General features: G+C 36.6%; 1 protein-coding gene across 5 annotated transcripts in view; it reads right to left on the bottom strand.

The window, feature by feature from the left end:
• SCEL (sciellin) overlaps positions 1–12,976 on the bottom strand; it is a 151,673-nt gene that overhangs the window by 35,791 nt on the left and 102,906 nt on the right. For 4 of the 5 annotated variants that reach the window (XM_033051566.1, XM_033051565.1, XM_033051567.1 and 1 more), the window contains 5 exons: positions 8,597–8,672; positions 5,401–5,518; positions 4,718–4,780; positions 4,337–4,408; positions 242–310 (listed from right to left, as the gene is read on the bottom strand). In XM_033051566.1, coding sequence (XP_032907457.1) covers positions 242–310; positions 4,337–4,408; positions 4,718–4,780; positions 5,401–5,518; positions 8,597–8,639 — 365 coding nt within the window. In that variant the 5' untranslated portion in view covers positions 8,640–8,672. The remainder of the gene's footprint in view (positions 1–241; positions 311–4,336; positions 4,409–4,717; positions 4,781–5,400; positions 5,519–8,596; positions 8,673–12,976) is intronic. The other variant, XM_033051569.1, reaches the window with a different exon arrangement.

Below are 12,976 nucleotides of genomic sequence, written 5' to 3'. Positions count from 1 at the left end.
TCACTGACTATAAAATGAGTCTATGCTTATTTAGATATAGATGCTTAGGTACTAGAGGTCTGGTGGTCAAATGAAGCCTGCACCAGGCCATATGCCATACAAATAATTTCTCTACATAATCTTGGTATGTAAATTAATTCTAAAGTTATGGAAATATATAACAGATGATAATGCATGATAAATGATACATGATAAATTATAATACATAATACTTAGGTGATAATGTTTCTGAAATTCATACCTGTTGTTTTGCTTATGATTCAGAGTTGGGGACTTATTTATTTTTTCAGTATCACTTCCGGCTGGAATTCTGTCAGAAACACAGGAATTATTTATAATATACACTCTATTTTTAAAAAAAAATCCATACTCCATAAAATTAAAAGATGGAGTATCATTTTGCCCTGTGTACTGATATCCCAGTATCATAAATATTCCCGTAGCACAAAAGGTAGAGAATAGAAGCTGAAATATTATATAAATTTAGTGCATTATTTTCTGAAGACTCTATGTAGCTCACTGAAAAAGTTTTCCAAGATGATGTTCAAACAAAAATGCTGTATTATACCTAACTGTTGCTAACAATTTATTACAACTCCTTTGAATTAGGTCAAAATGCCAGAAAGAAAGCAATGTTCAGTCAAGCAGTACACAAAGAGCTATTGCATTTTTTCTGCCTCACCATTCCTTGAGAGATGCAACAGTCTTGTTTTATTCACAGATTTAATAGACCAATGTGATGTGAAAATAATCTAGTGCAAAATCCCTGGCAAAGCATGGTATTGACCTACAGGAAAAATATCTATCAAAGAAGTTGGATTCTTTTTTCTTGAACTGATTTCACTAAGCCATGAAATTTACATGAAGAAACAACCACATGATTTTTAAGCACTTTATGGATTCTACAGTTGTTGCCTAAAACCCTTCAAAATTTTCACAGGAAACACCATGTAGCTATCATAGCTGAAGCAGATTAGGTTCTTATTTAATTCCAGTTTACTTCCCATATATGGAATATTCTTTAGTAAGAACTGGGGGACTCTGAAAAGCTTAAATATAAAGTGATGTACATTGAAATAGAGGAGAAATAGTAAGTTGGGAGAGTTATCTTAAATATTTGATTAAATCAGCTGAAACACTTCTTGAGTTACTACTTACATAATTTTTAAAAATTATTTATTCTCATCTATAAACTGAAGCTATACATGCAAAATAATTAATCTGAGAACTAATCTGATGTTACATATAAAATATTTTGTATCCTGCCTTCGAGTAGCACAGAGTACTACTGTATTTAATGAAAAGCCTTCCAGGGGGTTCTGGGGCACAATCTGCACCAGAGTGTGCTCGGTGTCTTTTGCAAATCTTAAATGCAATTTTACAAAGAAGCCTCTCCTGTCAGCTTGTGACTGTGACAGCAGCCACAGTTGCTGGGAAGGTCACTAGAGGTCTCACTAACCCTGCTGGCACTGCTGTAGATGCAAACCCCAGAGTTCCCTCTCATTCCCTGCTCACCAGGGAACCAGCATTTCTTTCACATTTCATTGTGTATTTTCAAAATTCCAGCACAATGCTTTACATAGTTTTGTATTTTCTCATTTTAAAGCCTTAAAGGTTCAATCTGGCATTCTACTCCATTGCTGCTCAATGTGGCAGAAGTTTTAAAAAAAAAAAAAAGAAAGAAAGGTAAGCATTATGTTAACTTCTTGTATAACATTCAAGCTTCTTATAAGGAATCGAAGAATAAATATCCTCTCTTCACATCCTCAACGCTGTCTCCAATAGACACCTCTGGATCGATGGTCCATTTACACATGTAATGTTTATCTGAACCAAGTTAAATTTCTGACCTCCACAGTATCCCGTGGTGGTGACTTTTACAATTAATATAGGTATTAAAGGAAAAAGAAATGTTCTTTTCTTTTCTTTTCTTTTTCTTTTCTTTTCTTTTTCTTTTCTTTTTCTTAATAATTTACCCTAACATTTATAGAGTATGTCCTCATTCTTATAGTAAAACAAACAGAAAATATTCTTTTCTTACTCAGTTTCCCTATATTATTTTTTCTCCAAGTTGAGGACCTTTTGTCTTCTAAGATAGTTTTCCTATGAAAGCTATTCCATCATTTCTTACCTTCCTCTTTTTTTTTTCCCCCCTGGTTCTATTGTAGTTTCTTCACATCAGTGAAATTATGCATGCAGCGTTCAAGATTGGAAAGCAGGTTCATACCACACACTGCAATGGTTTCTGCTTCACTTTCTGATCCTTTCCTAGTAATTTTTATCATTACAAAGTATTAGATTAAGCAAACAATAAAAGTATGTCATTTGCTTCTGTCTCATCTATCCAGATCTAATTGCTACAGATACAGTTAGGAAATGTTTCTGGAAGCTATTCTGGATTAGGATCATTTGGTTCTTGGAAAAATAGCAATGCTGTTTCCATCTCTACCTGACTATTAAGGTTTCTCCCATCTTTGTCAAAGAATTAGTTCCTAATAATACTTCTGCTTCCTCTGGGAAGGATGTTCTCCACTTGGTACAATTCTTATTTACACCTAAAATCCCTTTTTGTATACTTTGTCATCACTTGCATATTAAGAGCCTTTTAAGTTAGATATTTGTGTGTACAAAAAGACAGTCAGCTTACAACTTGAAATAGTTCAGATACTTCAATATCTCAGCATAAACCAAAAAGATATGGAGTACAAAAGAACAGTGCTGCTCAGTGACTCTGTAGAAATTGAATTTGTCCTATGACTTCTAAATTTGCAATCAGGTTTGGAGGCATGAAAATCAAGCTTTAAAAATTCTTTTGAAGTGAGTGGCCATCTGGATAAATGTGAAATAGGTGCTATATGCTACTTGAATTTCCCAAAAAAGCTTCACAGAAGTCTGTTTTAAGTGTTCTTAAGAAAACTGACCTGCCATGGGTAATAGAGAAAAAACCGCTTAAAATGTAAGAAACTAAGGTTTGAAATAAATGACAAGTTTCCAGAGAGAAGGAGAGATCTGTACAAAACCTGTGTTCTTCTATACACTCATGAATTATCTGGAAAAAAGGAGAGTTGGGATGATGTTGCTTGCCAATGTCATCACTTCATGGTAGTCAAAACAAATGGCGACTGGCAAAGCTTTTCAGAAGTCATCTGCTAACATGTCAGGTTTCTAAAATGGCAGATGACATTCACTTTTCTTGGATGCAAAGTAACGCCTGCCAAGAGAAACAATTGGTCTCTGAACCAGCAATTATCGCCCAAAAAAGAAATCTTGGAATTATACAGATAATGTTGTGCAAATTAAAACTCAATTCTTAGCAGCACTCAAAAGAGCAAACTCAGTGTTATGAAGTACAAGGGGAGGAATTGCAAACGAAATAAAAACCATTGTTATTACTTCTCTGTGTTTATACAAGGTGTGCACCCATTTTAAATACCTACACGGAGATTTGGATTCCCAGATCAAAAAACTAATATGGAAATAGAAAAATACAAAGAAGAGCAACAGGTAAATTGAAGTTATAGAATGGCTTCCTCATGGTGAGTGAACCAATACTGCAGAATTTCCTGGGCTGTAGAAGAATAGGCAGGGTGATGATACTGCACAGGTCTCTAGCCTATTCTTTTGCCAACTCCTGTGGAGAAGGCAAATTTTGTGTAACTATTTTGCATTGTTTCTTACAAGAGAAGTAAGGATCATGAAATAAAATAACACAGTGCTAAAACCCAACTAAATAAATTGCAATCTTCCCACAGTGTGCATTTAAGTGCTGGTTCTCCATAGCCTCAGCATGTTCTGGATACATCATGTTAAGGGTGGCTGGATTCTGAAGATGCAACACGGAAAGAATTTGCAAACACACGCACAGTCATGTCTTAACCCAGCAGAGGTCAAGGCTGAACAAAACATTCAAATTAAGAACCTGTATGACAAGCATGACTGATATTGGTACTGATCTTAGTATTTGCAAAGAATTATGGGTTTAGTCATGTTGTGCTTAGCTATTGCAGATATAATTTTTGGTTCAGAGTTTGAAAAGGAGGAAATTGGGGAGGAGTGGTTATCAGCTGTGGAAAGATACTTACATTTATGAGGACAAGAATACACAGAAATAGGTACCAAAAAAAAAGAGAAGATACCAAAAGAATCTTTTCTCAAATCACATTTTAATTTGTCTCATTGAAAATTTGTGCAAAAATAATTCAAAGTCTTTTACTTAAATGCTTAGTAAATAAGAAAACTTTAAAAAAAGCACTGACTTCATTCATGCTTTCATTTTTAAGGTCTCTCCCAGGTATGACAATCACAACATATAATCCATCCAGAAAAAAAGCCGTACCTGTCCAAAGTGGTATCAGATCTGTATCGTCCAAGTACAGCTTTCTGATCTTCCTTTTCATTTGTGCTACTGCTGTAATAAAAAATACAGAAGTGTCACTTTGGTCACTGATTTTATTGAACAACTCATCATTAATAAAAGAGTATCTATGTCTCAGATTAAGGTACCATGCAGGGTTTTAGACTCTCCAGGTGTCAACAGATCTAACCCTGGATCCACTGCAGTGATCAATTATTGACACTGGAGTCAGACTTACAATGAAAATATGTATAGATTAAAACTGACCAAAGCAAGTTCTTTGCTTTGTTCAGGATATAGTAAAAGGATACTCTGTTTTCTTTGGTGATATAATTAGGAAGATGTTCAGATACTCTACCATACCTGTGTAGGCTGTCTTGGGATTTGTATTGGTTAAGCACAGCCCTTCCGTAGTTTTCATCAGCACTTCAAGCAAAAGAAAAACAATGCGCAATTAAAATAGATAACTTTTTCTTGGCAAAATTTTTCTGTCTTCAATCAGATTTCACAGCTGTCCACTACCACTGTAATTGCACCAGCTGCAGAACTCTGCAGACAAAAATTCCAGGCATTTTAGGGTAAGAATTATCTCTTCTTACAAGCTGTTCATGGACCAGATAATGATAGCAGGGTTCCAAGGCATTGTTTCTGCTGTAATTTAAGTCCTAGTTTACATTTGAGTAAATTTAAATTGATTCTGACTTAGGCTCCTTAAAAAAACTTGCCAAGATTTATAATCTTCTTGCTTATAAAAAATAAGATCATAAACTTGCAACCTAGACACATGAAAGTCAGATTTTACTTGTAGAGCAGAAATTCATTAAATACTCAGCATTCAAAAGTCCCAATGAAAAACATTCAGTATATATTCAGCAAACTAATATTTCCAAAAGGCAATCAAGACCTCATTAAATAAATAAATAAGTTATTTGATTGAATTCCTATAATTCTGGTTGATACCATCCATGCAAAAGTAGATATTCCATGCAAAGGTACATGGCATACTGAACTAAATATGGTAAAAATGTATTTCATATTTGTCTTACCTTTCCTCCTCAGGCCTCTTCTTTATCCAGCTGTTGTCTTGCAAAAGGGTCCGGCGTTTATTACTATCATGAGTCGCCTGTTGTCTGCTTTTAATCGCAACAGAGGGGCTCTTCTTATCTGCAAATTGCAGAAAAACATCTTGAAAATGAGCATGTAGAAGAACTTTGGAAACCTAAAGTACTATTACATAGGTTGAAATAGATAAAAGTTTAATACAGATTGAGTGCTCAGTTATCACACCTGTTTAATCCAGTTTGCTTCTTGAAAAGTTTGTAGCTTCACCTTGAAGGGCCTGCAGAACCCCAGCTTGGCAAACTAAATTCAGTTTCATCCTTAATATGAAACTGCTTCTCCTGTTTCTAATATAAACACATTTCACAGATCTGATAAAGGAATTATGAAATTTGCATACCACAGTAATCCCAGGAAAGTCAAACTAATGAATCCTGTTTCCTGGGGTGTTGTCTGTGGGTGCAGATATGTGACAGGATATAAATTTTAAACACAGGCTAACCTTGAGGTGACCACGTAGCCCTCCAACTACACCCAGCTCAAAATATGTGGATTTTCATGTTTCTCAAAGAGTCAGACTCCCTGTGAAGGTTTTTCTTCAAAGGCTTAATGAACAGAGTTTCTTTTCTAGCCAGTTGCTTAGTTTTACTGAAATTGAATTAAACCAATACCTTTACAACAAATTTGACTAAAATTGGTGTATAGCTTCAAAAGTTACTGAGAGAGACAGACTGGCATGCTGAACAAACATGGAAGACTTACTTACCTCTGAAAACAGTCTAAAATATCTTTGTCCAACAAGGCTGATATTTAGTGTATTGGGAAAGTAAGAGTATGATAGTTGCTTGATTTGGGAGAATATAGATTCTTCCCTGTATTAGAAAGCTGATGTTTATCTCTTTTGGTATTTTCTTGAGGAGTTTTTGTACTTTTTGCAAGCAAAAATATTCAATGACTATTGTTCAGTATTCTCAGTCCACCTAAGTTTCATATCATTAGCCTGTTTGAGGTAAGAGGAACTATTGATGTGATATTTTAACATGGCCTATTAAAATGAAAAGGTAGAAGTGCACACTGAATAGAGATTCCATCTTTTTAATTGCTATATTTGCCCCAAATTTTTCCAAGAAGAGAAGGTGAAATATCAAATATGCAAAATCTTTGTAAACACAACCAATTAATAAAAAAATTGATAAAAAATACAGAGGATCTTGTGTTTTCCTCTAAGGACCCCCATGGTTTTCTCCAGTAATTCCTCACTCTCTGAGCATTCATGCAAAAGGATTTTCAAATTTCAGGAGATCTCACTATCTGGTTTTCAGTAATTAGACTGCAAATGTTGTGTGTAAAAGAACACACTCCAGAGAAAACACACACAGTCAGTAATATGTCATTTGTCAGAGCTGTGGTTTGGCATTCTGCTCTGATTTATAAGAAAATGTACTTCTTGCATTAATACAAGAACTTCACTTGTAGTGATAACATTAAAAAATGACAAATAGCTACAGTGAGTGGAAGACCAAATCATAATAAAGCACCAGAACATTTATCTTTAGTGACTATGGCCAAGAGTGAATTTTTAAATACTTTTATTTTTCGCAAAAGTAGCTAAAATAGAGATAAAATTCTGTAAAAAGGATAAAATGGGATCTGCAAAAAGAGATAATATTCAGTTTAAAAATGTATATATGTCTGCAACTTAACCTTTGCCTGTTTCAGTTCCCTATAGATATGTCCATACTGCCAAGTGAAAGAGAAGGAATGAAAGGTTTGTACCCATCATTGATGCTACCTAGTTGTAAATGTTCTCTAGTTCTGTGTTGGACTTGCTCTCTCCAGGACTGAGGTGCTAGAGAAGTGGCAGCTATTTTAGAAACTATGACTGTGATAGCATGGACATGTGCTTCCATGTCTTGGCCTTGATACCCAGGTTTGGCTTTCTTCTTTTTAAACAACATGGATCCAGCCATTTGACAAATGACCAGGGACAGGGAAAATGCTGTTTGTAAGAATGAGCTGACAATCACGGTAGATTAACAAAAACTAATCTATGCACACTGCATGAATTCTGCATCAGCCTGTTCACTGCCTATTGAGTTAGTTTTTCTCATTTATAATTTATTAAAATCTGACTTCAAACACTTCCAAAAAATGAAGGCAGTCCAAGGCTTGCCTGAATAACTCCAGTGGGTCATCAAAAGTCCCTTGGATTTCTCAGAAATCATGGCTTTTTAAATGGATAAGTGCAAAGATTGTTACATGAAACCTCATATGAAGGTGATAGACAAGGAATATATTTTGTTTTCTTGTCAAGAAAGACTAGACAAGTGTTTAGCAGATTAGCAGGCAATCTGCTAATGCCTGATGCCCTGGGCAAGCAGAATAGTACCCTTTTCTGGACTAATGAATTTTCTCCCAAGCTTCAGCAAAAAAATTAAACATAGATCTGATACAACAGATTGGGTCATATGAGCACAGGCAGATGCAGCTCATCCCTGTCTCTACTTGACAATAAAAATTTATGTCCTCCATACATTAAAGCCAAGCAGCTCCCTGCTGTGGCTACATGAATTTTGGTGCACTTAAGTCTGGCACATCCCACCTGAACCAGATCCTCATGCGTCTCAAAACCTTTCAGTCTATAGCAATATTTTTGAGGTTCAGGCAAATGGAAAATTTCATCACGTTTCTAGTTTGCCTCTGGTTATTTCTCTGCATAGAAAGCAAATTCCAGCCCTACTCGAGTTTTATTCCTCCAGAGGAGTAAACAATCCCATCAGACAACATTAAACAGCTTTTGTCTCCTCTTCCTCCATTCTGCTTTTTCTGGATTTCTCCTCATTTTCCCTGTGTGAGTCAGAGATGGTGCTGAGACCAGCGGATCTTCCCGCTGTCCTTGCAGCCACCTTGCTCCTGTGGGTTTTCCATGACCCCCACACCACCTTGCCCCACACCACCACGCTCCACTGCCCAGTGGGATGTTCTGGCCTGAATCCCTGCCAGCCACAGTTTGTGCACAGCATAGTTTGGCATCTGAAGAGGGTCACAGTGGCCCTAATTGCCCTCCTGCAGTGCCCCACGAGGGAGCTGCGCCCGGGCACGGAGAGGCCTGGAAAGGAGGGAAGGCCGCGCCTCGGCCTGCGAGCGGCCCTGGAGCAGGGAATGGAGGAGACTCAGCGTTACCGCTTTGATTCGGAGACTGCTTTCGTATGCTGAAAGCTGACATTTGTTCCGTGGGATTGTTCCGTCCTGCGGGAACCTGAAAGAAAATGTGACAAAAAAAAAAAGGAAGTGAGTGTTGACACAAGATTAGGAATCAGTCCCAAAGACAGGTCAAGTTTGTTGTCCACTTTGATCGTCTCCTAGCACAAGTTTAGTCTGACAGGCTGGAATGGCTTAGGGTTGGCTGCAGCTCTCCTCAGACTGAATCTGGTGGCTTTTCCCTGCCTGGTGACAATGATGTGCATTCCTGCCCTGCCCCTCTGCCTGTCACACTGCCCCTTCCCTGTTGGGAGCTCCTTCCCTGAGAACACTTGGTGTGGTGTTGAGAGCCTTCAGTGGGCAAGACAGAGCACTGAAGAATGGGTTGAGGTGATGAACTTAATGGGAAGATGGTATCAGTCCCTGGCACAGCACCTGGAGCACAGGTGAGCTCATCCAGCCCTGCTGAGGGTCTCTCTGTTTCAGGTGCCAGCAGCTAATGCAGAGGGCCAGGACAGAAGGCTGCTCTGCAAGTTTTTCCATCACTGACTTCTTCCCTTACTTCAAATCATGATAAAAGCCCCCAAGACTGATGATTTTTATCTATCTATCTATCTATCTATCTATCTATCTATCTATCTATCTATCTATCTATCTATCTATTATTTGGGAGTCGAGCCACTCAAAAGATTTCATGTTTTGCTTTGAAACTGGACTGTGAATACCAGCTTTCCTAGAAAAAGCATCAAGCAGAACATAATGACATTTCGATGATGGAAAATTCTCCCTTAAGTTAAAAAAGCACCAAATGCTAACATTGACTCAAGAGTTTGGGCAAAACTGACCCTCATTAGGAAATTTATTCCTTTTTAGAAAGCAGCATTTTCCAAGAAAACAGTGTTGTGCTGGAAAGCTCACAACCCACTCAACTGTCAGGCTACTAAAATGTACAGAAGCACCAAAAAACTTTCTGTGACAGAAGCAGTCCTTAAAAATCAGAAACATTCCTGGTTCTCTGGATGACAGAGCTATCCTTTTGTTCTTACACATAAAGTGCATTGCTCAGAGACCTAAAACAGAGTGGAGACACCGAGGCCTGTGGCTCTTTCTTTACTGATGGAAGGTGACGATTTTGGATTCTGACAAAAGCTTAAGAATAATGCTTACACTGACAATAAAACATCGTGGATACCACAATGGGTTGCACTTAGACAAGACTTTTCTATGCTTTTGCTGCCCAACAATTACTAAAAATAGCTTACGATTTAAAAATAAAAAAAAAAAAAACCACAAAAAGAATCCCAACCTTACCCCTCAAAAGCAACAACAAAAAAAATAGCCTCCCAAAAAATATCCCAACATTTAAAAAGAAACAAACAACTAAAAAGAAACATTAAACAACTAGAGATCTTTTTAGAAAGTAAATATAAATACAAAACTAATACTGGAGTCTAAAGTCTGCATGTTTCACCAGTTGTGAAATTCCAAAATTTTGAAAGGCTCCTACCTGCATTCTCTTTTTTCTAACCTTAGTTGTTGGTACCAGTCAAGTATTGGCACAGTGTGTGTAGAAAACATGTGACAGCTGGATCAGGTTCCCACACAATAAAAATATGCTCAGGGCTATGGTGAGCCTTATTTATTTTGCAATAGGTTATAAAATACCTTTTAAAATATTTATATAAGGTTTTAAGCATATGTGAACTGAATTTCCTAGAAACTGTTCACATAGGTTATCAAGCAAGCAGTTTTTTTAGAGAGTTGCCACTTTCACTATAAATTCTCCTGATCTGTCCAGAATGATAGAGAGGTCTCTGATTTACTTTTTCAGGTTAGGTACAACTGGACATCTGATGTAGTCAGTCCCAGGATAAAAGAAAGTTTGATATTTCAGTATCTTTTCAAGCAATGAAAACTGACACTTCTTCATCTCAAGAAGTAGAAGTTTGCATAGAAGGATTTTGGATTTATTTTCTATTAAGTAATTTTAAAGCTATTTGCTAAGGGAAATGAATCGTAAAACTTTGGAAAAGGAGATTTCTTTTGTGAAAATTATACCAAATGAAAAGTGACTTTAAAGTGGTTTGCAACTTTCCTTGTATCCATGAGAGTCCAGTGTGTTCCCTTCATCCTCCAACATTTAATTAAAACTGTGTTTTTTCTCATCCTATATTATTTTTTTAATACTTTTAGGGCAAAACAATATTTCTGTTGCACATGTGTACAGCATCCAGAATAAACTGCTGCATAGTCTTCCAACCCAAAAGCGGTATGCATAAATGAATATAAGAAACGGGTACACTCCCTTTTACAGTCAGCACTGAAAATGTGCCAGGTATTCTGAAATTTTAAACCCAGGCATTTTAGTCCTACAGAATACTGCCATTTTGTCCTTAAGGCTCTTTTGCCTCAAGCTGTATATGAAAAGATTAATCCATTAAAATTTAAAATGGAGATTTAAAAAAACATCTTACTTTAATCTGTAGTACAGACAATCAAGAATCAAGAGTAAGATTTAAATTTCAGGACTTAGAAGTGAAAAGAATCTTGCATAAAGAGGCAGAATAGAGCTCATCAAAGCATTATTCCTTGTTCTTCACTATTTTGAACTCAGTGTGTGTTTGTATCTGTATATTTGAAAAGGGGAGTGGACAAGAAATTATGAAGATCACATTAGTTTAAAAATATTAGATCATAAACATCTGGAGCTGTCACATTATTCACACAGGTCAGTGAATGGCTCATCTTCAGACCATAGGGAGATTTAAAAAAAGTTTTTAACCTAGTAAATGAGATTGTGAGAAAGCAGAGTTATAGCTTTCTATACTATGCTGTAGTAGCAAATTATGTTCAGACATTCTTAATAAGATCTCAACCACTGAAGCAAAACAACTCAGCTGGAATGCAAAACAAAAACAAACAGGAATGCAACTCCAGTATAATTTGAATTTAAAAACAGCGTCAGGAAACTCTAAATGAAAATTAAAACTGCCCTGGCCAGTCCAGTGAGCAGCTCCCAAATGGTTTTAAGACATGCCAGTCCTAGATTCAGACCCTCCAACATTTTGTGGGAAATCCAAACATAATCCCAAACAAATTCAGAAAAAACTTCAGACATGACTTCAGGGAAAGTCAAAAGTCATCTAACCTGGTAAGAAATTACTCCAAAAGCAGCACAAGTCTGCAACACTATTTTAATCACAAATAGCTATATTTACACTTCTACCTCTCCTTCTCATCTCCTGCAGTTGACTGATCAGCAGAATACCTCAGGCTGCCTTAAATTCTGAAAGCCAGACCTTCTAGTTTTCAGATCATCTGAACACACCCATTCCTCCATCACAGAGTCCTTTTGCCTTCCCTCTGCTCTTGGCTGTAGCTGTCTATGTGATTAGGCTTCACACATATGCATTGCTGTATTTTAAAAAATACATACTAATAGAAGCATTTCCTGTAAGATTCATGTTTTCCACATCAGACTGAACTGGTTCCAATAAAAAACAACTTTGTTCTTTGGCTTCTAGCTATGACAGTGATTAAGACCTTATTCGTAAGTAGTCAGTTGATATGTATTTTGCTTCTAATAAAACAATATTAATTTCCACAGCTCAGAGGCAAGAGGCCTCTGCATTATTATCGCACTGTATAATAAGGAATTTGGCATGATAAATGTTGAAGGAGTGTTGAGAGAGATACACTTTCTCTTAAAAGTCAAAATATTTGTTTTTATACTGAGGTTTTTCATATAAAACATTGCCAAATGCAAATGCCTAAAATGTCAAGTTTCCCATTATTATTGATGAACTGAGTGATACAAAAAGTGGCAACTGAACAACTGATTTTAAAAAAGGAATGTTTCAGAATTTTCCTGTCATCCAACTTCTCATGCTGTATTGCTAAACCAGCCTCAGTTGTAGAGAAATTGCTGAGGTTGGTGCATCCTCATGAAACACCAGCTGGAACCAACAGGTTTCATACAGGGCTCTACACAACCACAGCTTGCTGGCTACTGTTTGCTACATGACCTTCAAGTTCCAGCTTTTTGAAAGCTGCTAATATTTGCTATGTGAAAAAGAAAATAGGTCTACACGTCATTCTTTCTTTATCCCAAATATGAAGCTTGCCACCAAAATTTCACCTTCTTGAAGAACTATTCTGCTCTGAAGTGAGTCAAACAGTCAGTATCTTGTGAGCAATTAGAGCTCAAAATTTTAGAACCATTCCATTAGAACTCAGGACTTATTTCAGCTCTACTTTTTGTTTTGCTTTGTTTTCCCTCGTCATCTTAATTCTATAGTATGCGGCTTATCTTTCATTCACATGAACTTAATGTAAAGAATATGATGGTTTAAAGAAAAGCAC

The sequence above is a fragment of the Catharus ustulatus genome, chromosome 2, assembly GCF_009819885.2.
Source record: "Catharus ustulatus isolate bCatUst1 chromosome 2, bCatUst1.pri.v2, whole genome shotgun sequence".
In the NCBI taxonomy this organism is placed as follows: domain Eukaryota; kingdom Metazoa; phylum Chordata; class Aves; order Passeriformes; family Turdidae; genus Catharus; species Catharus ustulatus.
The sequence above is the reverse complement of the archived record's forward strand: the minus strand, read 5'-3'. Positions and strand labels throughout refer to the sequence as shown.